This window comes from Peromyscus californicus, unplaced genomic scaffold (assembly GCF_007827085.1).
Source record: "Peromyscus californicus insignis strain IS unplaced genomic scaffold, ASM782708v3 Scaffold_8__1_contigs__length_139910024, whole genome shotgun sequence".
Lineage (NCBI taxonomy): Eukaryota > Metazoa > Chordata > Mammalia > Rodentia > Cricetidae > Peromyscus > Peromyscus californicus.
The window spans coordinates 84,760,089-84,784,913 of record NW_026294606.1 but is presented as its reverse complement, the minus strand read 5'-3'; the positions used below and the strand labels follow the sequence as shown (position 1 = coordinate 84,784,913).

General features: G+C 48.0%; 1 protein-coding gene across 5 annotated transcripts in view; it reads right to left on the bottom strand.

The window, feature by feature from the left end:
- Sipa1l2 (signal induced proliferation associated 1 like 2) overlaps positions 1 to 24,825 on the bottom strand; it is a 169,932-nt gene that overhangs the window by 64,774 nt on the left and 80,333 nt on the right. For all 5 annotated transcript variants that reach the window (XM_052727791.1, XM_052727790.1, XM_052727792.1 and 2 more), the window contains exons 3-7: positions 19,263 to 21,003; positions 9,538 to 9,671; positions 7,679 to 7,867; positions 2,422 to 2,596; positions 1,163 to 1,266 (exon numbers count right to left, since the gene is read on the bottom strand). In XM_052727791.1, the coding sequence (XP_052583751.1) occupies positions 1,163 to 1,266; positions 2,422 to 2,596; positions 7,679 to 7,867; positions 9,538 to 9,671; positions 19,263 to 20,742 (2,082 nt within the window). In that variant the 5' untranslated portion in view covers positions 20,743 to 21,003. The remainder of the gene's footprint in view (positions 1 to 1,162; positions 1,267 to 2,421; positions 2,597 to 7,678; positions 7,868 to 9,537; positions 9,672 to 19,262; positions 21,004 to 24,825) is intronic.

Here is a 24,825-nt window from a genome sequence, read left to right as displayed (position 1 = left end):
CATATATAACTTTTGGTTCAATTCATGGATTTCACAAATGTTTAAGAAATGAGAAAATTCAGGGCTGAAGAGATGGCTCAGCAGTTAAGAGCACTGGCTGCTCTTCCAGGTGATCCAGGTTTGGTTTTCAGCACCCATATGGTGGCTCACAACCATCTGCAACACCAGTTCCCAGCAAACACTCATACACATAAAATAAGATAAATTAAAATTAAACTAAAAAGGAAATGAAGTAATTCTCTGCCATTAATTATGTTTCATTCTTCAGACAGTCCCTCTAGGGCCACCCTGTGGTCTCTGTGCACAGGAATGCAGGTGTTGTGTCCAAAATGTAAATACTCAGAAAGGACTCTACCTCAGTCCTGCCTTAACTCCAATACAAATGCCACAAATCACATCCTAGCAGCTATGACCTTCCCTAGGTGCCATCTCCAGACGCTCAGGCAGCCTTCTTCCTTTAGAGGGGCTGGGGGTGGGGCTGCTACTCCATAGGACCACCTCACATGCCCCGAACTCCCAAGTTCACAGAGCAGTCACAGCACTGCCAGTATTTGCTATCAATTCTAGTAATTTCGGTTAAAAACAAACAAATGAACAAAACGAAACTCATTTTATAGCTCTACAAAACATCCTGTTAATTACTTTGTGGTGTTTTAGGCATCGTTAAGCTTTCAACACTTCTTAAGTCTGCGGGAGTGACTGCCAGTGTAGAAGAATCCTTTCCCCATTTTACAAAGGGTCAATACATTGTGTCACTAAATAATGAAATAAAACCCCAATGAGGCGCAGCAGCCAAGAACAGGTTTAGCTCCCACTGCAGTTAATATTTTCTATAAATAAGTTATTTACCCACATGTAGAAACCTGTCGGTCAACACAGTTGTTCTCACAATTAACATAGTAGACATGGGGTTCTCTTAAAAAGTCTGCATAGTCAGCTTCTCAGTTTCCTGATCAATTAAAAATACAACAATATTCCCATAAAGGCTCATATATGCTACAGTAATAGTCAGAGAGTGTCAGCTTAACAGGAGCAGCCTACGGCTTAAATGTAAAATCTCAGTCTCCCTCTTCCCCAGCTGCACGGTGGGTATGGCAGGCTGGATGGATGTGCTGGTGGACAGGGGAATGGGGACATACATGACTCACACAGGAGGCCTTACCTGCTGCCTGTTGTTTGGCATATATGGAAGCAACGTCGACACGTGGAACATGAGTTCAAAGTCTTTGTATGTGGTATAGAGGGAGTGAGTCCCTGTGGAATCCGCTGAAAACAAAGTAATTATAAAGCTAGTTAGGCAAGCACAGAATCAGGGCTCTACCACTTGGATGGTGATTTCTGCAAAAGGTATTTGGGTTGAAAAGCACAAGCTACACTGTGTGGAAACCTCTCTGGCACTCGGCCCAGTTGCTAGCAGCTCTCACCTGGAGCTACCCCCCCTCCCCCAGTCTCTGCTTTCCTGTCAACTTTCTACTGAGCATGCTCTCATCGACTCAGGGACCCAGGAGGGAAGATTATGGTCTCTTTCTGTACCTCCTTCCTGCACAAACACACATGGTAAGAAATGGTAAAGTGAGGCTGGGGAATCGGTTCAGTCGGTAGGGTGCTTGCCAAGTGAGTGTGGGGAACTGAGCTAGGATCTGCAGCTCCCATGTGAAAGTCGAGGTGAGGAGTGTATGTCTGCACTTGGCCAGCAGGCGCAGCCTCATCAGTGAGCTCCAGGTTCAGTGAAAACCCCTGTTTAAGGAGTCAAGTGGATGGACCAGTGAGCTAGCTCAGCAGTCGATAGCTACTGCCACACAAGCTAGAAGATCCAAGACTGATTCCTGGAACCTACACAAACCAGAAGGACATGGGGCTGATACACCCATAATCCCAGCCTTTCTATGGCAAGATAGGAGGTGGAAACAGAATTGCCCCAACTCACAGGGCTCAGATAGCCTGGGCTACTTCATGTAGCATCAGAAACGAGACACCCTGCCTCAACAACAGGAAGGGGAAATGGACTGCTCCAAGTTGTTCTATGATCTACCTCCACATGCCCATTGTGGTGGTGTGCATTCAGGGTCACACGTGAGAAATAAAAATTAAAAGGCATAAGGTGGAAAACAATAGAGGAGGATACTGACATTGACCTCTGGTCTCCACATGAACCTGATGCACCCTGCACAATGTACCATACATACATATTATAAACAAGAAATGGTGGTGTCTGAACTGTTGATTGTAAAGCTAGTCATCTGTTGTTTTTAAATGTATATAAACACACATAAACATGCATATAAATACACAGGCTACTCACATACACATGCACGTAAACATACACTCACAAAACACAGGAAGTCACACATATACAAACACAAGCTACACAGGCTATTTGCATATGCACTTGCATACCCATGCACTTGCACACATGCTTACTCTTATTGTCCAGCTGTGCACGATACTTGCTGAAGCCTTTCAGCCGCACTCTCTGGCCGAGGAGGTCCAGGAACTCCTCGAAGGCTGGCCCTGCTGTCTCGTTGTTGTACATTTCCTCTTCCGTGCTCTGCCCAGCTTTGCAGTACAGGATCCCAATTTTGTGCTGAAAGCTCAGCTGAAATGAGAGGAAACATGATGAACTTGGCAGACTCCAGACCTGCTCGCTTCTAGCCAAGTTAAAGCTGCGGAAGCCTGGGATCTGGTTCCCAGGAAAGCATGCTGGAAGAAGTCCCAAAAGCAACTCTCATTGTGCAAGATGTTACAAATAGGAACCAAGTCCAGAAACCCCAGGATACAGCTAGAGAAGAGGGAAAGGCCCTAAGAAATAGTGGCTATGGCCAGAGCCATGTGGGATTTGAGAAAGAGTGGGCAGCCCCGTTCAGACACGAAGCTAAAATGGCAACTGTGCAAATGCCTCATCTAACACACTTCATAGCATAATTAGGATTATCTTCCAAGTTCGGAAGAGGGAAAGGCCATGGACTTTGAAAATTTTCCTCTCTCCAGCTCTTTTGTCTTTTTCTTCTGTAATTTATTTGAACATTCATGGGAAAATGTTGGCTGAAAGGAGGGAAATCAAATCAAATTAAGGTCTAGTAAGAGAAGAACTCCAGTGAGAACTGCCATTCGTGTGCACGCATAGAAAATGTTTTGTTTCCACCAAAGTAGTTTGGTTGTACAATTATAGTCATTTCTCACATTTTTGACTGTTTTAAAAAGAAAACATTGGCTATAGACACGATACTCCAGAAAGAGCCGTAGCAGCAACTGAACAGTTCCTGCCGCAATCCCACCTCGCAGTCAATACCGTGTCAAAGTGGAAGCCACAGATTTCCTCCAGAATCACAAAGAAACTAGATCCAGCTTCAGCAATTGCTCCTTCCCCCCAAAAGATCTGCTTCTCAGTCCTGCTAGCAGAGGCCTTGATCTGCCTAGCAGCAGCTGAGCCTGAGAGACTGACCAACTTCAGATGTCACCAACTCCTTACAGATATGGATCTCTAACATGCTGGTCTTCAGTACTGAGATGGGAAACAGCCTCTAACAGAACTCCACAGCTGACTCAAGCAGCAAAGCAAGGCAGAATGATAGGCAGTTCTTGCAGCAAGAACATAGACTAAGTCTCAGCCACCTCATTATCCATGGTGAGAGAGCTGGTGCTTCCTGGGTGACCTCAGCAGGCAGCGGAAGTTTCCCTGTCTCTTTGATGGGTGCCCACAGCATGACAGAACCAGCTTTTTCTGCTGACAGATGCCGGGGTGAGTGGGGAATGTGGGGCCACAAGCTCCTCATCACAAAGATGACAATGGCTTTGGCCTTGACTGTGGGCGTCCAGAGGTTATGCAGCAACCACCGAGCACCTGGTGTTAAGGGCTTATTCTTTACTGGGGTCAAAAAGAAAATTTTTCCCCAAAAGAAAAAAAAAATCACCAAATACAATTAAAAAATGCTTTGTTGTTTCTTTCTGAATAGTAGTTGGCCCCGAGTTTCTTGGGAGATGGTTTAGGATCTTCAGAGCTTTAGGGACAGAGGTGTTGACTTCAGGGAGTCCAGACTGACATCAGGAAGCTCCAAACACGTCCTCTGTCCTTCTCCCTCCATTACCAAAGACTCACAGTTGCAATGTCCACCATCCAACTATGGAACAGCAGGGCCATCACCTGCCATGTCCGTGTCCTCCAAGGTATGTATGGCTTCAAGCTGGCTGAGCAGAGCCCTCTCCATGGCTTGAATGCATTCCCTGTCTCCCCATACCTGGTGGACTTCTGGTATTCCTTGGGACTTTATTCGGGCAAAGGGTGGATAACTGGGGATTGAAATCCTGGAAGATTATCTGCTTAGTACTATGCCATGGCTTTCACTGTCTTCCATGCATCCAAAAAACCCAACTGTGTCTAGACCCAAACTGAATGGAAACGGTGTTTCCAACCACCAAACCTGCATTACAGGTACCAAGTGTTGGGATTCTGCTGCGCTCCAGTTGCATGACCGCACATGCGAAGTTCAGGAGCTTGACAAGGGGTTTTACATCTTACGTCCTCAGTGTGCACTGGTGATTTCGTATGCGTGGTGTGGTCACGCAATCTGCGCGTGTATGTCGTAGCTCTGTAAGCCCACCTGCGCCTTAAAGAGCTGTGACTCAGACCCCACCCTCTCTCTCTATTCTGCTCTCTCTTCCCCCCACCATCTTTCTCTCTCTGCACGTGCTCCTTCCCCAGGCCTGGTTCTCGTTTCCCCCACCCCCCACCCCTCTTCCTCCTAAAGCTCTGATACTGACACTGGATGTAGTTGTGGCCGTGACCTTTCCACGCGGTAACCAGCGCTGCATATCATTCTTACACCAAGACCTTTGGGAAACGTAATGGCAGAATCAGAATCGAGATCCTGTAGATACGGGGGGACACACAACATGGCCAGGAACAGGGCTGCACTCAAGGGTTGTCACCACCATACCTCCCTCATCTGTTCTCCAGTGAGAGAGAAATGCTTCCAGGGACCGAGAATCATTTACTACATGTTGGCCACAATCTAATGTTATTCAGGAAGTGACCTACTATCACCTGGCTTCTTTTAGAAAACTAAAAAAAATGGTCAAATGGCACTTCCCTTTTCCTCCTCCTAGTCCACCGGAAGCCAGCAGCAGGCTCTGCTGCTCACTGCCACATCCAAGTAAACATTCTGACTCCTTTGTACAGAACTCTCATCTTCCGAGACCACTCTTCCATCCCTCACCTGTTGACCTCAGGCTGATCTCAACACTTCCCCACTGCGCTAACCCAACCTAACCGATCTGAGAGAAACTGTAGGCAGGCTGCAGTCCAATGCCAGTGCTGGGACACAAGAACTATGGCACACGCTTGTCAAAGTCTCCTGTGGCTCAGGGCTGTGAGCAGAATATACCCGCAGATAGCAGGGGACTCAGACACATCTCTTCCTACTGGGGCAGGGTCAAGACTGGCCACTCTGTTCCCAACACGAGAAGCTTTAGGTGGTAGTTTGAATAGGAATGGCCCCATAGGTTCATATATTTGAATACTTAGTGGTCAGGGAGTGACACTACTTGAGAAGGATTAGAAAGATTAGGAGGTGTGGCCTTGTTGGAGGAAGTGTGTCACTGGGGTGGGCTTTGAGGTTTCAAAAGCCCACACTGGGCCAGCATCTCTCTTTCTCTGCTCATGGATCAGGATGTTAGGACTCTCGGCAACTTCTCCAGCACCATGTCTGCTTGCACACCACCATGCTTCCCGCCATGATGATAATGGAATAACTGTAAGCAAGCCCACAATTACATGCTTTCTTTTATACAAGTTACCTTGGTCACGGTGTCTCTTCACAGCAACAGAACAGTAACTAAGACACTTTGTCATTATCAACAAGAAGTTTTAAACACAAATGACGGTAGCAAAAGAGAAAGCCTATGAATTTCCTTGATAATCATGCTGCGTGTACAGCAACTCAGCTCCCAGGCTCCATCACACAGCTCAGTTGGTGGTATGGATCTGATGCCTATGTGGAGCAAATCTGATGTCCACCTGGTGTGTCTGGGCATGTGCCCTATAGGGGAGGGGCAGCTGGCCTTTAGAACAGACTTTGTCAAATATGCTATAATGTGTTGTGTCCCTGGGAGCTATCACCCAGCTGGGTAACTCTTGTTAAAGGTCAACGTATGAATTTCCTAATGTATAAACCAGAATGTCTCTTTAGGAAGGAAAAAAGGTAATGTATGTAGCAGAGATAGCTCAGTAGTTAAGCACACTTGCTACTCTTACAGAGGATCCAATACCCACATGATGGCTCAGAATCACCTCTAACTCCAGTTTTAGGGAATCTGATACCCTGTTCTGGTATGCATATATCCACACAGGGAAATAGTCACACATAAAAATAAATAAATTTTTAAAAAACAAAAAGGAAAAGGGGGCTGGAAAGATGGCTCGTTGGTTGTGAGCACCTGTTGTTCTTCCAGAGAATCTGAACTCCCAGCATCCCCGTGAGGTGACTCACAACTGCTTATAATTTCAGCTCCAGGATATCTGATACTCTTCTCTGGCTTTCACATGTACTGGCGCACACGCACACACGCACACGCGCGCGCACACACACACACACACACACACACACACACTTCTAAAAAAAGGAAAAAGTGGCATTCTAGAAGTTGAGAGGTGAATTTACACAGACAATGTGTCAGAACCCCCGAGGCCCCGCGTCGTAACTTCTTTTCAGATTACCACAGTGTTCTGTCTCCTTGCTTGGAACATCTTACCAAAATTCAACAACAAAATGAACAAGCTGGACTCTCCTCACCTGACTATGTCCTGAAGGGAAGTGAGATGGCCAGGAGCCAATCACAGGGGACAGAAGAGCTACAGAATCCAAGAAAGAGGAGCCACAGCAAGGTTAATTACTATTTAAATATTGGACTCCTTTTGTGTGCTGGGGCCCTCCCTGGCAGATGTGCTTTCAGAAAAATCAACAGAACAGCGGGGTCTGGAGTAGGAGGGCAGCACGGGCAGGGGATGGCAAACTGCATCTCTTTCAGGGGTAAAGTAAGTAGCCTCTTTTCTCAACAGTCCTCGATATCCAGAACACAGGAGGAGTTGTTGGAGCTGAAAGGTCAGCTGGCACTCAGCTCCAAACATCATCACAAAGACGGCCACGTCAACATCGCAAAGCCAGAAGACAGAGCAAGCGAGACAACCTGAGTTCTGCCTCCACAGTTGGTTCACTGATGTTCAGTTCTAAGACGGTGTTCCCCAAAGTCTGAAGAAGCCGGGCATAGCTTCTGGACCTGCCTGCTTTACGATTTCACGGTCACCTGCCTCACTCTGTAAGGACACAGCAGGCCACCATTGTCATGTGGTCTCACCACTCTGCTCCCACAAAGCAGAACCATAGGTTGAGAAAAATGGACCCTCTGTTGAATTTTCTAGAGTGGTCTTAGAGGCCATACACTTTACTTGGAGACATTTGCAATAACTGGTCTTAAAAGAGAGAACATGAGAACCTGGTATAGAGGTCCTGTCTATAATTCTGGCTACCTGGGAGAATGAGGCAGGAGGATTGAGTTCAAGACCACAATAAGACCTTACCTTGAGAGAGAGGCAAGCATGCAGAGTGTGTGTATGTGTGTGTGTCCCATTTTCAAGTGTACATCCCAGGTTGGCACGAGCTTTCTGGCCACACACTCTACGCACCCCTTGTTCATCCAGCTTGAGCAGCTGCTCCGGCACCTTGGGGGAATTGGCTGCCTGGCGCAGGCACTGGATGCTCAGCTCCGGGATAACAAACTCCAGGACTTCCTTGAGGGGCAGGCCCCGGGCGGTGCCATGGCGGGCTGTGGAGGGAACAGCATCTTCTAGGATCGCTCCCCTCAGAGTTGTGAGCTAGGGCAAGAGACTCCAGTTAGTACCTGACCTAACAGTTTAGCAAACGAAAGCAAGAGACTCCATCTGAGACATAAAAACCAGCATTCCTCTATCAACAACTTTACACGGGGATGGGGAGACACCAGGAGGGGAAAAAAGATGAGACAAACAGATGAGACCCGAAGAATGAAGGAAACAACAAGTAATTAACCCTGAAGCTCTGAAACCCCAGACAGGCTACTGAGGAGGGACCACAGGACATGTCCACAGGACACCCTCCTTCTCCTGTCTCTGCATTTCTCTCTTCATTCCCTTCTACTCCTGGGGCTGCATGTGGGTGGCTAAGATGGGATTGCTGGACCAGCTTCATGCTTTGCTCTATACCTTGGAAGTCTAGTGTGGTGTTCTCAATGAGAATGGTCCCCATAGGCACATGTATGTGAATGCCTGGTCTCTGGCTGGTGGAACTGTTTGGGAAGGATTAGGAGGTGTGACTGTGTTGGAACAGGAGCATCACTGGGGGCAGGCTTTGAGGTTTCAAAAGTCCATGCCATTCTGTTAGCTCTCTGCCTCTTGCTTGTGGATCAAGAACATGCGTTCTTAGCTACTGTTAAAGCGCCATGCCTGCTTGTTTGCTGCCACGGTCCCTAGTAACCATGATTCTAGGAATTCTAACCCCTAGTAACCATGAGCCCCAATAAATGTTTTCCTTTATGTTGCTTTGGCTATGGTGACTTCACAGCAATAGAAGAGTAAGTAAGACACCTGGGTCACCATTCCAAGCTGTCATGATGGGGAAAAGTCACTGCACTATGGCCTCATCTTCTGCATTTGGTTTTAAACTCATTTCCAAATTCTGATGCAGACTGTGTAGCTCACATCTGTTCTCCTGTCTCAACCTCAGAACCTTCCATCTTTACCATGCAGTAGGGCTGGTGTCTGACAGGCACGCAAAACCAATATGGCCACATGTCTATCCAGCCCACACCATGGCAGAGCATCTTGTTGTGCCCGGCTGGCCTATAGTGAGTAAATATCGAGATCACTGCACACACTGTGCAGCTAAGCAGCACATCAACTATCCTGAGGAATTGGATTCCCCTGCACTGCAGGTCTGGGTCCTTTGGCCCACATAATCAGAGTGGGGCCCATTTGGTGGACCTTCCAGAAGGTGCTGGCTGACCACTTAAGGTCAGACAGAAAAAAGAGGCTTCTCTGGTTTCCTTTGCTTATGTAAGCATGGCGACCCAGTATGTCTCAACTGGTATTGTAGGTGTCCTGGTGACCTGGGCTCAATGCTGACTATGTTCACATGGGCTAAGCCCTTTCCTTGAGTGACAGCTTTGAAGACAGACCTGTGCAGACTAAAGTTAAGATAGTAATTAAATGTAAATAATTGATGAAACCAGCTGTTGTGATGTCTGTCACACTAGTCACCTTCCCTGAGGTCTGTGGCAGAATGGCTAGTGCAGGTCACGGGCTTTATGAGTGCACACAGAACACTGTGTACGTGCCAGGTGTCCCTGTGACCACACTCAGTTCCCATGGTGGTAAGACTATGGCCACCTAAGACCCAGGAGAGGCTCCCAAGTATTCACGTAGGATAAAAATCACATAACGGCCTTTCAGAGTCCTGAAGCATTAGCTAAAGTGGCAATGAGGACGGACTTCCCACAGCAGCCTCTTACCTCACTTGTCCTGAAGGCCACCCTGTAGTTGAACTGGGACCCTTCTTTCTCCTTGGGATCTTCCACCTTCTCCCTCCGGATGCTGACTGCCACGGGGCCAAGGTTTTCATCTATTCCAAAGTAGTTCTGGTGCTCTGGGATTCAAAAGAGCAGAGTCAGGGGAGAGAGCAAGTGATGCAGCAGCATTGGTTCATGTCACAAGTCCCCAGGGAAGTGCCACGAGCCTACACCATGATCCCCATGCACAGGTGGAATCTTCTGGCTTCTTATATATCTTGTTTCACCTCACTTGCTGCCTCTCTGTTTCTAATTCTGCTTTTCACTGTCAGTGTCATGAGTGTCTCTACCCCAAAGCTACCATTCTGTAGACAGCACCATCAGCAGGATGGGTGACCATCCTCGGCACTGTGGAGGGCCATGATTCCTCAAGAGTCATCACTGAAGGCTGCACTGCTCCCTTCCATATGGAAGGCGACCTTCTCCGACTGAATGAGACTCCTGAGGTTACCCAATGAACCACTCTGACTGGTCAGAGTAATCTTAGCCATCAGTGGAGTGCCAAAGGTCACCCTGTCATTAAACTGTCTCTAGTGTCGAAGGAGAAATTTAGTAACAGGAAACTCATGATGATTACTGGGCTGTGAAGGTCACTGGTCCTACAAATCCAGTAACTCCCTCCACCAAGCTGTCAGTTCACCTTTTCTTTCCCATAAATCCCTGGTCCTTGAAAGAGACCCAAGTCACACAACACCATGGCAGCAATGGACACTGGGGTATGCCATCTACCAGGGACAGGGTACCACAGGGCACACAGTCACCAGCCTTCACTCATCTGCATAACAGCCACATGCCAGGCGACATTTAGCAGTGGGGACACAGGGGAACATTCAAGGAAGCAATCCCCACTCACAATGTGAATCTCCTGGTTAGAACCCTTCCAGTGATGGGACACTCCTTGCCCCGTGGACTACTCGATCTAGACCACAGAACAACGAGGGGTCACCATGCCCCACTGCAGTTTCTACACTGACTCATGTGTCTGCAGAAACAGCTCATCTTACCGCAGCACGGTAGAGGCAGTTGGGCTGTACAGAACAATTGCCCACATGCCCATTAATGCAGGTTAAGAGCGTGTCTATCACTAACAGCTATATCACAGTATTCATGCAGAGCAGGAAGTAGATGTGAACCTTCAGGAACTGTTCATTCATTCCTCAATGTGAACCCCAAGGAAATGTTCATTCATTTCTTTAAGAACCACAGGTAGGTCAGTTCTCAAAGGGCTGTATCCTTAAATGCTGATTTTCTTTCACCCTTATGCAAAACACCACACTTATCCCCTGTGAATGTCACCTTCTAGGTTTCAGCTAATCTTACCCAACTCTCGGATTTTGAGTTGGGGAAGACTGCAGACTCTGAAAGGCTCTGCAAGCCATGGTTTTATGCTCTGAGAACTTCTGGAGAGATCTGATGTCGCCAAAGGGGCAACTGTCTGCTCCACTCCAATCAACACTGCTCAAAATGGTTCTGAAATAGAAACCATTCACTTTATACTGATTGGGGAACCAGACTAATGAAACACTGGCATTTTGTCCTTCTGGAACCAGGTAGAGCCAGAAGCAGCAAGGAGGCTACTTTTGGGGCTGAAGGTGAGTCAGTTTCAGAATGGAGAAAGCCTGTACGGTGGGTACAGTATGTGCTGACACCAGCCAAGACAATGGTCACAGACCTAACTCCAGTGTCGCCAACTCATGTCAGGTTTGAAGAAGGGGAGCAGCTTTTGTGACTTGAATCGCTAGTTTAAAAGCAATAATAGGAAGTTAACTGTTTATATCAGTGTATCTTGTTGTTCTTGACGATGCATTAGTGAAAAGGGGCCCAAGGCACTGCACCAACCTGTCTTTAGAGCAGACACTGCATCAGTACCAAACTTTCCAAGGGGCAGCTAACTACCCTCACCTATTTGAGGCTTTACTGTTCTTGACAACACTCTGTGCTCTCTGTGGTGGTCACGGGTCTTTCTTCAGATCCGACCTCTGATTCAAGGTGTTTTAGAATACATGCCCCCCCATATGTGTATATGCATATGTACATATGTGTATATGTATGTATATAGACATATATATGCCATATATATATTTCAAATATACATATTTCAAAATCTCAAATTCCTAACTGTTTTCTAACTGGCGGCTGAAGATTTTTGATCTGAGTTTTCCATTGGTATGTTCCCAGGTGACTGCCTGGGAAGATCAGTTGTGCCTACAGTCCTTTTAAGAAGACAATGGCATATAATACTCCACTGAAACAGAAGCCATATTTTGAAAAGCTGAAGAACTATTCTTCACTAAAGATGACAAGTACACAAACTAGGGAGCAAGAGAATAAAGGAAGGGTGTCCCTCCTTATACCTCTTTCTGACCTATGTTGCAGCCACATCTTGCTTCCATTTCTGGCTCTGGTTCTGGCTCACTCACATTTCTGCATGCACATGCAGAGGTGAGGTTCCCATGGTCCACAGGCACCATGCCTGCACCCGCAGACTGCACAGGGTTATGCCCCACCAGTCTTTGCTAGGAACCTCACAGTGCCTTTGGTTTCAGCAAGAAGCCTGCAGGATGCCTGCATGTGTTTCTAAAGAAATTAACATTTTCCCCTAGATTTGAGAACATGCTGTCCAGCTCTTATATAGAGTATGCCCACAGACCATGAAGATGTGAACAAAGTCTATGCCCCCTCCCCCACTTCCCCAGAGAAAACAAAGACAAGGCTTTCAAAGGACATCCTGCATCCCTTTCAGGAAAGACCTGAGAATTTAGTCCTGAGAAGCCTGCCACTCTGAACAGAGGCTTGTGAGCAAGCCCTTCTTAGCTGTGTGCATTCAGACCCTTGCCCCCCTCCCCCAGCCTGGCCTTATTTTCAACCAATGAGCTGATGATTTCCATAAAATTGTTTCAAGAGTGAATCAAATGAAATCCTTCCCTGCAGGATGGATGCTGTGAGGAGGCTGTTGATAAGTTGAATGAAAATCCACACATCACTCAAATATAACAGAACATGATAAAAAAAAATTGGTTAATAAGATTGCAGTATGAGAAATGAGAATCACAGCATCTTGGTGTATCCTGGATACTCCATCAAGAAAGGGGAAAATTCCTAACTTCTATGAAGAAAAAGGACTAGAATGTCCTGGGACCGCAGCTCAAGGCTGTTTCTAGACTGCAGTATCCTGGAAGGCAGATTAATTGGTAAATCACCAAATAGTCGAGCAAGGAAGGACAGGTACTCTGCATGCTTAGGCCCAGGCTCAAGAGACAGATGAGAGCAGCTTTGCCAGGCTGTGGTGCCCAGGTAAAGCACACTGCAAGGTCACAGATGCCACAGGCTCAGAACCCCTGTCCCTCGGCCTCTGCCTCAGTCCCATGCAGAGGGGCCTGTGATCACTGTCCCCTACAGTGCAGCTCACCGGTCCTCTGCCGTACAACAACTAGCTGGTTTTTACACACTGCTCATTGGGGTGACTATCGCCGGCGGCTCTCTCAACTCCTAAGACAGATTGTACACCACCTTCCCCTCTTCGAAACTGTGTGCCTGCATTTCAGACCAGTCTACACTGTGCTCTAGGAGCTATGGACAAAATACAATAAATGTAGGGCAAATGGGTGAGTGAAGATCCTGCCTCAGCAGATCACTGTGAAGTCATGCCCAGCCTCGAGAAACCTAGCTCCTGCCAAGGCTTCCTGTACTGTGAACCTGTTTCCATGCAGGAAAACTGAGGTACTGGTGCTGCCACACGCCTCTGACCCAAACTTAATCAAAGCATTACTGAGCTTGGAAAACCCGCAGCACTGGAAATAGTGAAATGTGCCAAACACTACACTTGACTTCAAACAAAACCCATGAGGCCCACGTTTCAGGTGGGGCTGAAGAGGAGGGGTTAGGTGACTTGCTGTAGGAAATGATCCGCTGCACATGTTAGAATGTAAACAGACAGCAGGAACAACAGCACTTCCAGGAACAGCTTCGGGGGATGACTTTATCTAAGAGATAAAAACTAAGCCATGGGCTGGGGAGATGGCTCAGTGGATAAAATGCTTATCATATACAAACTGCACGAAGACTGGATTCCTAAACCCCACTAAAATGTCATGTAATTCCTGATAGGTAGGAAGAGGCAGAGATTGGGGGACGGGGGAAGGGGGTGTCTCTCTACAGCAAGCTGGCTGGCCAGGCCAATGACATCATAAGCGCTGGTTTCAACTGGGAGACCCTGTCTCTAAAAGAAGGGTGAAGAGTTCAGAAGGACTCCTGATGTCAATCTCAGGCCTCCAAATGCATGTGCACAAACACAGATGTACAACCATGTACATGCAAACACACATATACATACATGTGCTAAAAAACAAACCGGTGACATGGGGGAGCCAGCAAAGCATAGAGATGGACAACAGTTCCACCAACAGATGACACACAACAGCATGTCATAAGGTACAGTTCCAAAGAAATCAGTGGACAACCCGAAAGACTAGGAACTGAGGGAGCCATCCCAGGCTGCCTTGGTTCACTGTAGCTTTTAGTAACATGTTCTCCAGAAGAGGAAGACATCTCTGAGTATAAGTAACAGGCTACTATGAATGCACAGCTGTCTAGCTTCTGTGCATTCTCCGATGGGAGGGGGCATTCTTAAAGCCAAAGGAGGCTTTACAAGTCCCCGAGCTCTCCACTTTGGCCATCAAGCAAGCCTCACAGAAACAGCAGCAGCATCCTTCCTGTTTCTCCACAGCTGACCCAAGACCTGCTGAGGTCCAGTGTGAACAGGCCTTTGCAAGTTCTTAAACTGACTCCCTGCATCCTCACTGCCCGCAGCAGGAGAGCAAGTGTGTGGCAATGTCCTTTGGTGCCAGAGTCCCAAGTACAACTGGGCAGTTCCTTCTGTTAGGAGCTCCTGGACTCAATAGGACCTCTGTTTGTGGTGATGAGGGCCAGGGAGAGAGGCTACGCGGAGTCCATCAACGATGCCCGCTCAGGGAGGGACGTGTGTCTTAGAAAGTACTGTTGCTAGGTGTCACTCTGTTCACCCATGCGAATCTAAGTGTCCAACTCCCTATTATTTTAGTCACCGGCTGTATAAAATGGGAAGAAAAGGCAGGGGGCATGAAGTTCAAAGGAAACATAGTCATGAATCACTCAGTAGTGAGTTCGGGGGAGTCTTAAGACACACCCCTCCCCCAACCCATGCCCCTGCATTGGTGACACTGGAGTGTGTCTGGAACCAGGTGGCAGGCTTCACCAGACACTCCTCGCCCCATCCCAGCCCCTTCTGCTTCTCTCCTCATCTCTTAACCATCAGGACAAAGCACTGCCCTTCAGTGCTGGGCCTGCCTATGGCGGGGACAATGGCCTCTTTCAAGAGAGAAAGTTCTCACACACTTATGTAAGACATGCAAGAGGGACCATGCTGTGTGACAGGCACTGCTCTAAGCCCTTTGCAGGACTCCCTGGATCATCAGCTCAGTTTAAAGACAGAGCTGGGTAGGGTGTGAACCCATGAGTGTTGCCCACTGGCCCATCCTTGGTTATCAAGCATGGACCCCCCAGTCATTGACAACGGGCAGGCACTTCAGCCTTATGTCAAAGGGGCAGTTCCCGAGCCCCCATCCACAGAATAGTAAAATGGTGCTGTGACAGAGAGGGCTAGTGGAGGGGTTTGGTTTCTGTTGTTGCTTTGGTCAGTACTGGCCAGTGAACTTAGGGTCCTGTGCATGGTAGGCAGGCAGGCAGGCAACTGTGGTTGGTACAAACAGCCCAGCTCCAGCCCACAATAAACTCTCTTCTCTGACTCACTTGGGCACAGCATCCTCCACTCTAGTGCTGCAGAGGAAGGCTAGCACTGGGGAAAGGGAGCCTCTACAAAGAGCTGGGTGGAGCAGCAGGTGGAAGTCATGAAGATGTGAACCGGAAGGATGTGAGGACGCCTCGGTGCAGCTTCACTTGGGAAGTGCCACTGCCACCAACCCTTCTGTCCTCCTTCTAAGTTGCCTCCACCTGACAACTGATATGACAAGAAGAAATCAAACGTGTCCTGTCAGGTGACATTTTATAAAGGAGGGAGGGAGGGAGGAAGGAAGAAAAAGGGAGACTGAAAGGACAGAAGGAAAAAGTGAGGCAGGAAAGAAGAGATCGAGGGAAGGAGAGCGTCAAGGTTAGTGCTGTTAACTTCACAAAATCTAGAATCACCTGGAAGACGGGCCTTTGGGCATGCTTGTGGGGATCATCTTCACTACATTAACTGATACAGGAAGATACATCTTAACTGGAGTGAGACCACTCCCCAGACAGGGAATCCTAGACTGGATAAAATGGAGAAGACAAGCTGGATACTGGCTTGCATTCATCCCTGTTTCCTGACTGTGGATGTGATGTGGCCAGCTGCTTCAAGCTCCTGCTGCCTAGACTTTCCGTCCATGATGGATTCTACCCCGACCGTGAGCTAAACTTGACCCTTTCTCCCTTAAGTTGCACTGTCCGAGTATTTCATCACAGCAACAGGAAAAGAAGCTAAGGGAGACAGGGAGAGCATGAACTCATGGCTGGCAGCTGCACAGGAGTCCCCAAAGAGTCAAGAGCTGAATCTGGGATGTTTGCAGGACTCTTCCAAGTGGCCTGTGCTACCAAGGAGAAGCCCCAGAGAGGGGACAGTGGCAATGCAGAGCAAAGGCCTTATCTTTTCCTCCTGGTCATCACCAGAGAGTGAGGGATGTTATTGCTGCTGGCCATGCTTACTGTCGTGGCCATTTCCTTTCAAACTCTCAGGAGGATGCAGAAGGACTTGCTTGGACAGGTCATGCTGCCAGCTCTGCTTATGGTGGCCAGTCACTCCCTGGTTGACGGGTTCACAAAGTCACTGAAACATCCTTTAGTGACTGTCATGGGACACACCCTGGCATCAAGAGCCACCTCTGCACATCCATGGCCCAGGACTTACAAAGCCTGCATAAACATCAGACAACCCACAGTACCAGGGGTTTCACAAGGAACAGAGAAGACAATAAAAGGTGCTTTAGAGGTTTATCAGCAGGTCCCTGAGAGCTGTAGAGAAGAGCTCTGAAGGGGAGAAGGGGGAAAGGCAGGCAGCTATTTGCAGAGCCCAGCCTTAGAGCCCCTCCTGGCGGGTCTGCTTTTAACCAGTGACACCCACTCGCTGGCGAGCTCGCAGGAGCACCCTGCTCTGCCTTGTCCAGGGACTAAGGCTACGGGGTTAGGCTAGTCTGTACAACTGAACCCTCAGACTTTGGCCGCCAGTCTGGTCACTAATGACTCCATGCAGACACCTCTGCTGCCAATTTTAACTCAAGTCACACTGGGGTCACAGGCAAAGAGCTAAGCCCTGAGGAAGCAGGAGTCCCCCTTTGCACTGACGCCCTAAATCTTTCCCTTGAGGCCACTTCCCCCTCAGCCTGGAGCTTATTAGGCTTCTTCCCAGAGGACAGCCATGGAAGCAGCGGACCTCAGGGCCTGTGGCACATTCCCTCATTCTGCTTTGCTTTCCAGCTACTTCCTAGGTCCTCGGCTAAGCCCCTAATCAGGGATGAATCAAAGACCCTGGCACTGCCAAGCAGCACAGCTGTATCCCTCACCGTTCATTCCGGGGTGTGTACACACAAATTATTTCTGGGAGCTTATTAACTTATTTTGTGTACTGACCTAAATAGTCTGACAGTGTCGCTTCCAACGATCCCCACTGCCTCCATCAGCAATCAGAAAGGGCAGAGGAAGTAAGTCACTGCAGAGAGGTCTTCAAAACAAGTGGCAGATGAGCACAGACCAGACTAGAAACCACCTCCCGGGACAGACCCTAGTAAATCCAGTGATGGCAATGGTCCGGGGCAGTAAACGTGGCTCCTCTCACACATACTCTGGATGTGAGACACAGTTTGAGTGGGAAGCTGTAAGCATTTGCACAATAGGACCACAGAATCCTGCCTGATGCCCTAAACTCTCCAGCACTCAGGTGCCCAGATGCTGGACTTTAGAGTGTGACAAATCTAGATTTACTTCATGTGCCTGCTTTCAGCTGTGCCAATAGTCTTGGTGAGGAAGGCTGCTCCTCTCTGGTCCCTTTTTGAAAGCCAAAAGCCACTGACTTCTTCCTGGAGACCAGTCTTCCACATGTCTAATGACCAGTAGCCCAGGGACAGGCACAGCAGTGAGGATGGCAGTTAAGTCAGGCTGGAACATAACCCAGAGGTTCCTGGGCTTTACTGTGACAAGCAGGAAGAGAGGAGAATGTGGGAAAGGAGCGCACTGCTAACCAAAACCTGTGGTGAAGACAGTTCAACCAACGGAAGTGAAAATAACTTATTTTATAGTATATTGAAGACTTTTGTGGTAACACCAGAAGGAACATTTTATCTCTAACCATGCAATCACATTTTCAGGACCATGCACATCTGGTTAATTCATAAATTCTGTCAAAAGGCTTTGATCTATCCAATCTATGAATCAACAGGTAAGAGCAGAGGATGGCGGGAAAACCCCTCAGAATTACGCAGTCTACACAGTGTTAGGAGCTATGCAGAGGAACAACACAGGACAGATATAATCACAGGACGTTTAGTAAGACGGGTAAAATCTAAAAGAAGCCTGATGCCAGAGGAGGAGGAAGCATGCTCTTGGTGGGGATTGTGAATCAGCAGGAGAACCAGATGCTGGGGCTCCTAACAGGCTGCAGTGGACAATTACTGACCAAGGACAACCCAAGTCCAGTGGGCCACGGCCCTGGGACCCTGAGGAAGTTGCTCTCATGCAGTGAAGCTCATGGCAGGCCCCGAAGACATAGTCCTGGTATGATTTCAACGTGTCTCCCACAAGATTATGTGTTAAGCAAGTGTCTGTAGCTGGTGGTGCTACTTTGGAAGGTCCTAGAAACTTTAGGAGGTCGAACTTACCTGGAAGAGCAGATCATTGGGGTTGTGTCACTGAAAGTGACACCTGATCCTCAGTCTCTTTCTCCCTCCCTCCCTGTCCACTGTGCAATTAAGAAGTTCTCTGCACAACATACTCCCATGTCCACCCTGAGAACACAAGGACACTTGACTAGGGACTGGACTCTCTGAAATTCTGTCAAATCCTTCCTCCTCTGACGCTATTCCCTTAGGTGGTGGGTAGTTTGGTCATAGTGTGTTTTGTAGGACTATCCTCTGAGCCAAACCGCTGCCATCTTCATCAGATCAGTGGTGCCTGCTTGCAAAAGATCATCACAGCTAGGCTTTTTGATTGCTGATGTCTTGTAAAAGGAATAGCAGGGAGGATGATGGGACCCTTACCCGAATACCCAGGCATTCCTCCCAATCAGTTGCATGTTAATTCTGTCCTACCTGCGCGTGGTCTCAGAGAAGGGCTAGAGCACATGGGCAGTGCAAGAACTAGGGAAGAGGGATCCCATCTATGTAGCCATCACGGAATCATCCACGCTGGATCAGACTTTTCCACATGGCTACTATAAGGCCACCCATATACCTGCTCACAATCCCTCACATATACTCTGTAAGTAAGCCTAATAGACCTACCTATTGGTTCCCGAGAGTAAGCACTGGTAGAACTCTACCTTAGAACCTTGGTTTGTCCTTGGGACATGGGGGGCAGGGTTGTGAGTGAATGTTGTTTTGTTGTTTATGTGCCCCCCCTCACCAGGTCAGAGCCCTTGAAGGTAGCCAGGTGCCTACCTTTGCCATAGAAGAACTTGCGGTAGTAGTAGGCCCCCAGGTCAACGTGTTCTATGATGTAGCGTTTGACCTTCTCCCTGTGGATGGGTTGGTTCTCTCGAGGCACCTCCAAGACAGAGACGCCCGCATTGGTACAGTGTGAGCTGAGGGATGACTCAAAGGAACAGCTCTCCCCAGAGCTGAAAGAGGCTGAGTTGGCCCGAGACAGCGCAATGCGCCTGTCGCCCTCCCCACCAGTCTCGTTTCGGAAGTAAGGGCAGCTGAGGACCAAGTCATTGCTCTTTCCATCGCCCTCGTCAGCGTCCGGGTTCTCTTTGGAGTTGAGGTCTTCCTTGCTGCCCAGTGGGGACTCGCAGCCTCCAGCTGGGCCGACGGGAACTGGGGTCTGTGATGCAGCCGAGGCCCCTGTGGTGATGTTCTTTCTCTTCCCCACGCTGGCCCTCGTGGCCATGGCTTCATTGATGTTGAAGAGGATACTCTGCACATCATAATGGGCAAAACACCTCTGGCAACTCCAAGGGCGGATGCCCCGGTCCAGGTGGCCCTCCTCTAGGTCAGAAGTGAACTTGAAGGTCTCATGCTCACTCTTTACTGTCCGAAGTTTTCGGAAGAGTGATGTTTCCACTGACTCTGATTTTAACCTGCGCTTGAAGGGCTTGTCTCTGTCCCTCCCCATTAAGAGCCCACCATCCATGTAGTCCAATCCCGAGATGCGGACGAACTCTCCTCTAGAAATCTGGGCTGCAGCATGGAGGCTGGGGGAGATGGCGGTGTTACAGGGGAAGAAATCCGGAAACCCAAAGGAGCTGGTCACCTTAGGATCGTAATTCTCCACTCGGTACCCTCGGAGCATAGCAAAAACGTTCTCTCCAGACAGACCCTGCCTGTCAATAGATGAAGTGCTCCCATATTCCCTGTGCAGGGCAGCTCCGGTGTTGGGGTTGACTGCATGTTGGTCCAGGACATCCTCAGTATCGATATCACTAATGGTAACGTCGCTGTTGCTCCTTTGTCGTATGGGGTGGAGTCCCCTCTGGGGAGAATGGACGAAGATGTCTCCAATGGTGTACTTTGCCTCCACAAAGTCCAGGTCCAGCTGCTCTTCTTGCTGCCTGTCACCCTGGTCATTTTGGCCATTCTGGATGATGGAGGTGACACTCTCATAGCTGGACTGAGAACGGCTCTCCCACAGTGTCTTGCAGGCCAGGTCTTTGGAGCAGTCCTTTTTCGGAGGCCACTCAGACACTCTGGCCCTCACTCCCATCTTGGGCACTGCTGGGGTACCGTTGGCTGGTCCACCACCACCGCCTTCACTTGGACTGGAGGTGTTCAAAGGAGCGGGTCCTATGCTGCCATTGATGGCTTTAAATTTCCGAGCAAAATAATCATCAGACTGCATGGTTCTGGAAGGGTCCTTGAATTTGGAGGCAGCTCTGCCGAGCTTGTGCTTCTCTACCTGTGAGGGCCTTGGGTCACTCATGTCCACAGAGGCAAGAAGCAGTCATCAGCAACACTGGTGTGACCCCACCTCCGTGGTCATCACACAATGCTATCACAGACAGACAGAAAGGGTAGTTGCCTGGAGTTCCTTTTTCACCAGAAGCAAACAACATCCTCAAAGCACAGTTTCTCCAAAGCCATGGTGAATGTGCTTTCTGTTAGGTGTAATGACACTGTTCCACTTCTGTTCTGATTTTCAGCAGCACTCTTGAAGACTTCTGTCCATAAGCCTTTCCTTCACCTGAATTTAAAGACAGAAAACGGTCAATTATGACAGACACGGTTGAGGCCAATGCAGGTCTACAGGCTTGTCTCTCGGCCCTGCCTCGGCCTATATCAACATTCTCACACTCCTGAGTGCATGCTGCATTGTTCACGTGGCTTAGGTGTGCCTGTCTGTCCTGTTGTACAAGGCCGACTGGAATTCTCACAGAAAACCAAGACCATCGCTCTTTGAGAAACTCTCCCAGGATGCAAGATTTACTCCAGGCACCAGACGCCAAATACTGTAACAGACAGAAACATCCAGGGCTGAAATGTGGCTGGATCTACTCTTTTCTGTCTTTCTCCTTTATTTCATCTTTAACCATACAAAAATATTGCTAGCACTGCATACTTTCCCAGCTCAGGACAGGCTGGGGACTTATTTTATTCATGGACCCCAGAAAGAAACAGCTCTTGTCCTTCCCATAAGCATAATATCTAACTACAGTTCAGTTGGACAAGATTAAAATCCCAATTAGCTAAACAGTGTGAGAACTTTCTGGAAAGCTCCTGGTGGCCAAGATGAATAGATGGGCATCCTTGAGAAGTGAAGATATTTGGCTAGGGTAGCAGCTGCTTTGCTTTGTCCCCAATACTAAAAAAGCTATCAGTCTGGGTATGCTTATTTCCCCCAGAGTCATTATGTAACTGAAGAAACAGGGATGTTAGGATATGACAAATGAGGGGAGAAAACACAAGCAGATGTCCTGACCTGCGTTCTCAGAAAGACAGAGGAATGACTGCCTCTTCTCAATCTACCTAGAATCACTACTGTTAAAAGGATTGTAGACTGCTGTGGATTGCTGTTATTTCCTATACAATTTAGACTTTTATGAGACCAGTCCCTGAAAACCAAGAGAGCGACAACAGAGGTAAAAAACGCCAACAGTCTCTCCCCTCTTCTGCTGACAAGCATTTGCTTCAGCGACCTGGCTTCTGCAGAACCCATCCGTTCTTCAGATGACTGCTTTTTACAGACACAATAAAAATGCGAACTTAGGAAGTATAATGGTTGGGGGCTAGGGAGACGCCTCAGTGGGTAAGTGTTTGTTATGGAAGCATGAGGACCCAGGTTGATATTCTGAGAGCCCATGTAAAAGCAGGCATGGCTGTAAGTGTCTGTAGTGCCGGCGTTGGCAAATGGAAACAGGTGGATCTCAGGAGCTTACTGGCCCACCAGCCCAGCCCAAATGGCAAGCTCCAGGTTCAGTGAGAGGTCTCAAAAAATAAGGGGGAGGGCATTAGAGGAAATAAGCTGTTATACTTCTCTAGCTTCTGCAAGAACACTCCTGGGGCACACAGGCACTTACACATGCACATATTATCCCCCACCTCTCCTGTTAATGTTTGGTACAGAGCTACATGAATATGAATCCCCAACAGGTAATACCAGGAAACTCGTCTTTAGGTTCCTAGTATTAATTTATAGATCTCCTGTGTAGAGACTCCCACCCTGGTACCCAGTTCCAACTCACCGAATGAACTTATGGAGTCATAAACAAGAACTGACCATTCATCACTCTGGCCATTTTCAAAAACAATAAAATGTACCAGAAGAGCCCAGAATTGATGGAATACAAGTGGACAGGATAAGCAAGTCAAAGCTACTTAAAAACACAAACATGCTTCTTCTCAAGCCCACAGAAGAACAAAAGAGAGAGAATACCACACAGGTTTTTAAAATGAGAAGGAAAACATGAAGGACACATATTCAAAGCATTATTATGTTAATATAAACATAAAAGAATACCTGAAGTGACATGACAAAAAAACTGAAACCCAAAGGAAACTAATAATGTCCTAGTAAAACACAAATTCTCTAAACTTGACCCAGGAATGGAAAATCTGAAAAGATTCACTGCCATTGAAAAGAACAGAAACACTTATTCCTAACAAAATTGTTACAAATGAAATGCCAAGGCCACCCTAACAGCTTCTCCGAAACTCTCGTCTTCCTATTTACATGACGAATACTATCCAAAGTTATGGCGTGACTTTCCCATCTTCCTTCCTTTTTCATGTCCTGGCACACACTGAAGGACCAGTGTGTACCTAACACACGGACACAAAGTGGGAAAACTGCTAAGAACCCTTGCATAGCCAACAGTCTGACCACAAAGGGCCCCACCCACCATGGCCTATGAGACGCATGGAGCATGTGGAGGTTCGGCTAACTCCAAGAGACCTGAGATAGCTATGGATTAGCATTACCTCCAGGACCAGAGAGAACAAGACATGGGCCAGAAAGACAAACTATGAAGCGACAGAAATTAGAGGCTCTGATTCTATTTAAAAATCTTCTCGGCTGGGCAAATAGCTGAGTGGTAGAGCACTGGATGAGTAGTGAGACTCCATGTATTGTTTGAGCGCTCTCTCTCTCTCTCTCTCTCTCTCTCTCTCTCTCTCTCTCTCTCTCTCTCTTCCCCCTCCCTCTATGGTGTCTCTCCCTGTGTGGCTCTCTTCCATCTCTGTGTTCTGTTCAGCCTCATTTTCTATGCCGTGTCTCAATCACATCATACCAAGTACCTTTCCAGTCTTTAGCACCCCCACACTTTAGGCTGTTGTCCAAGCTGCTCCCTCTAATTGGAGTGGCAGCTGCTGGGCAGAGGTGACCACACCGCCAGGCCGCTCTCCTCTCAGGTCGTGTGTCCCTGGACCATGTTCCCATAGTGTCCTCTACATTCTCCCTCTTCTGTACTTTACAGCAGCTTTCCCAGTCAGTGTGAATCTTCCCTTGAAGCAGCCCTGTGGGCCCAGGGCTACATAATTTTACTCGCCATTTCTTTTATAGAGATCAGTACAGTTTCTAGTTTGTGGTAAATGCAAACAAAACAAAACAAAAGCACTACTAAATAAATCAACAAATAACTAAAAGGATGCATTAGGCAGCAACACGTTAATATAAGACTCAAGTGGTATGTCCATGTACCTATTAAACAAGGTCACCTTCAGCTATATAGTGAGTTTAAAAAAGAAAAAGAGTTCACTAGAACTTTGCACATACATGTTCACATGCAAAGGTGGATGAGTGTAAACACCTGGGAACCCAGGGGAGGACAGTATATGCCAAAAGGCTTTTCCTCAAACCCTTACAATGATTATGAACTTAACAGCCAACAGCTATTCCATCCTGTGAGGAGGGCGCTCCATCCCACTGAAGTACCAGCCAAATGAGCTGCAGATGCCCCAACCGGCTAGATAGCAAAAGACTGCCACCCTTCATCCTCTCCACATCCCAGGAATGCCCCCTGGCAAGGCAGAGTCCCGCAGAAGCATGCAATCAACAGTCCCCACGGCCCATCTGCCATGGGTCTCCGAGCCCTTGGGCTGTGCAAAGCCCTCTTCTGTTAGGTGGCTTCCTGGGAGAAACGTCTGATGCATGCTGTCTGTGAACAGTGCCACTGCCAATGAAGATGTCATGGAAAATGGAATATTCCGGGCACTCGGGCTTCATGACAGAGTTAGTAGCATAAGCCCTGTGGCACAAGCTTCTACATCCTTCTTCTTAACCATCTGCCACGTGCTAGCTCCTCTTGCGGTTGTCACAAACAAATACTTGTTTTGATAGTATAGGTTAGCAAATGCAGAGGTCTCAAATGATGAGCTTACAGCACATTTCCTCACGAAACATAAACCTATTGACATATCAAGGAGGTGTGTTGTGAGGTATACGCAGCATTGAATGTGCACCTTCACTAAATGTCGCACTGACCTTCTACCCTGCTTCATCCTGCTAGGAGTAGCATAAGGACCACTGCTGTTTCCCTGTGTCAATGGCCAAATAAACTCATAAACCAGC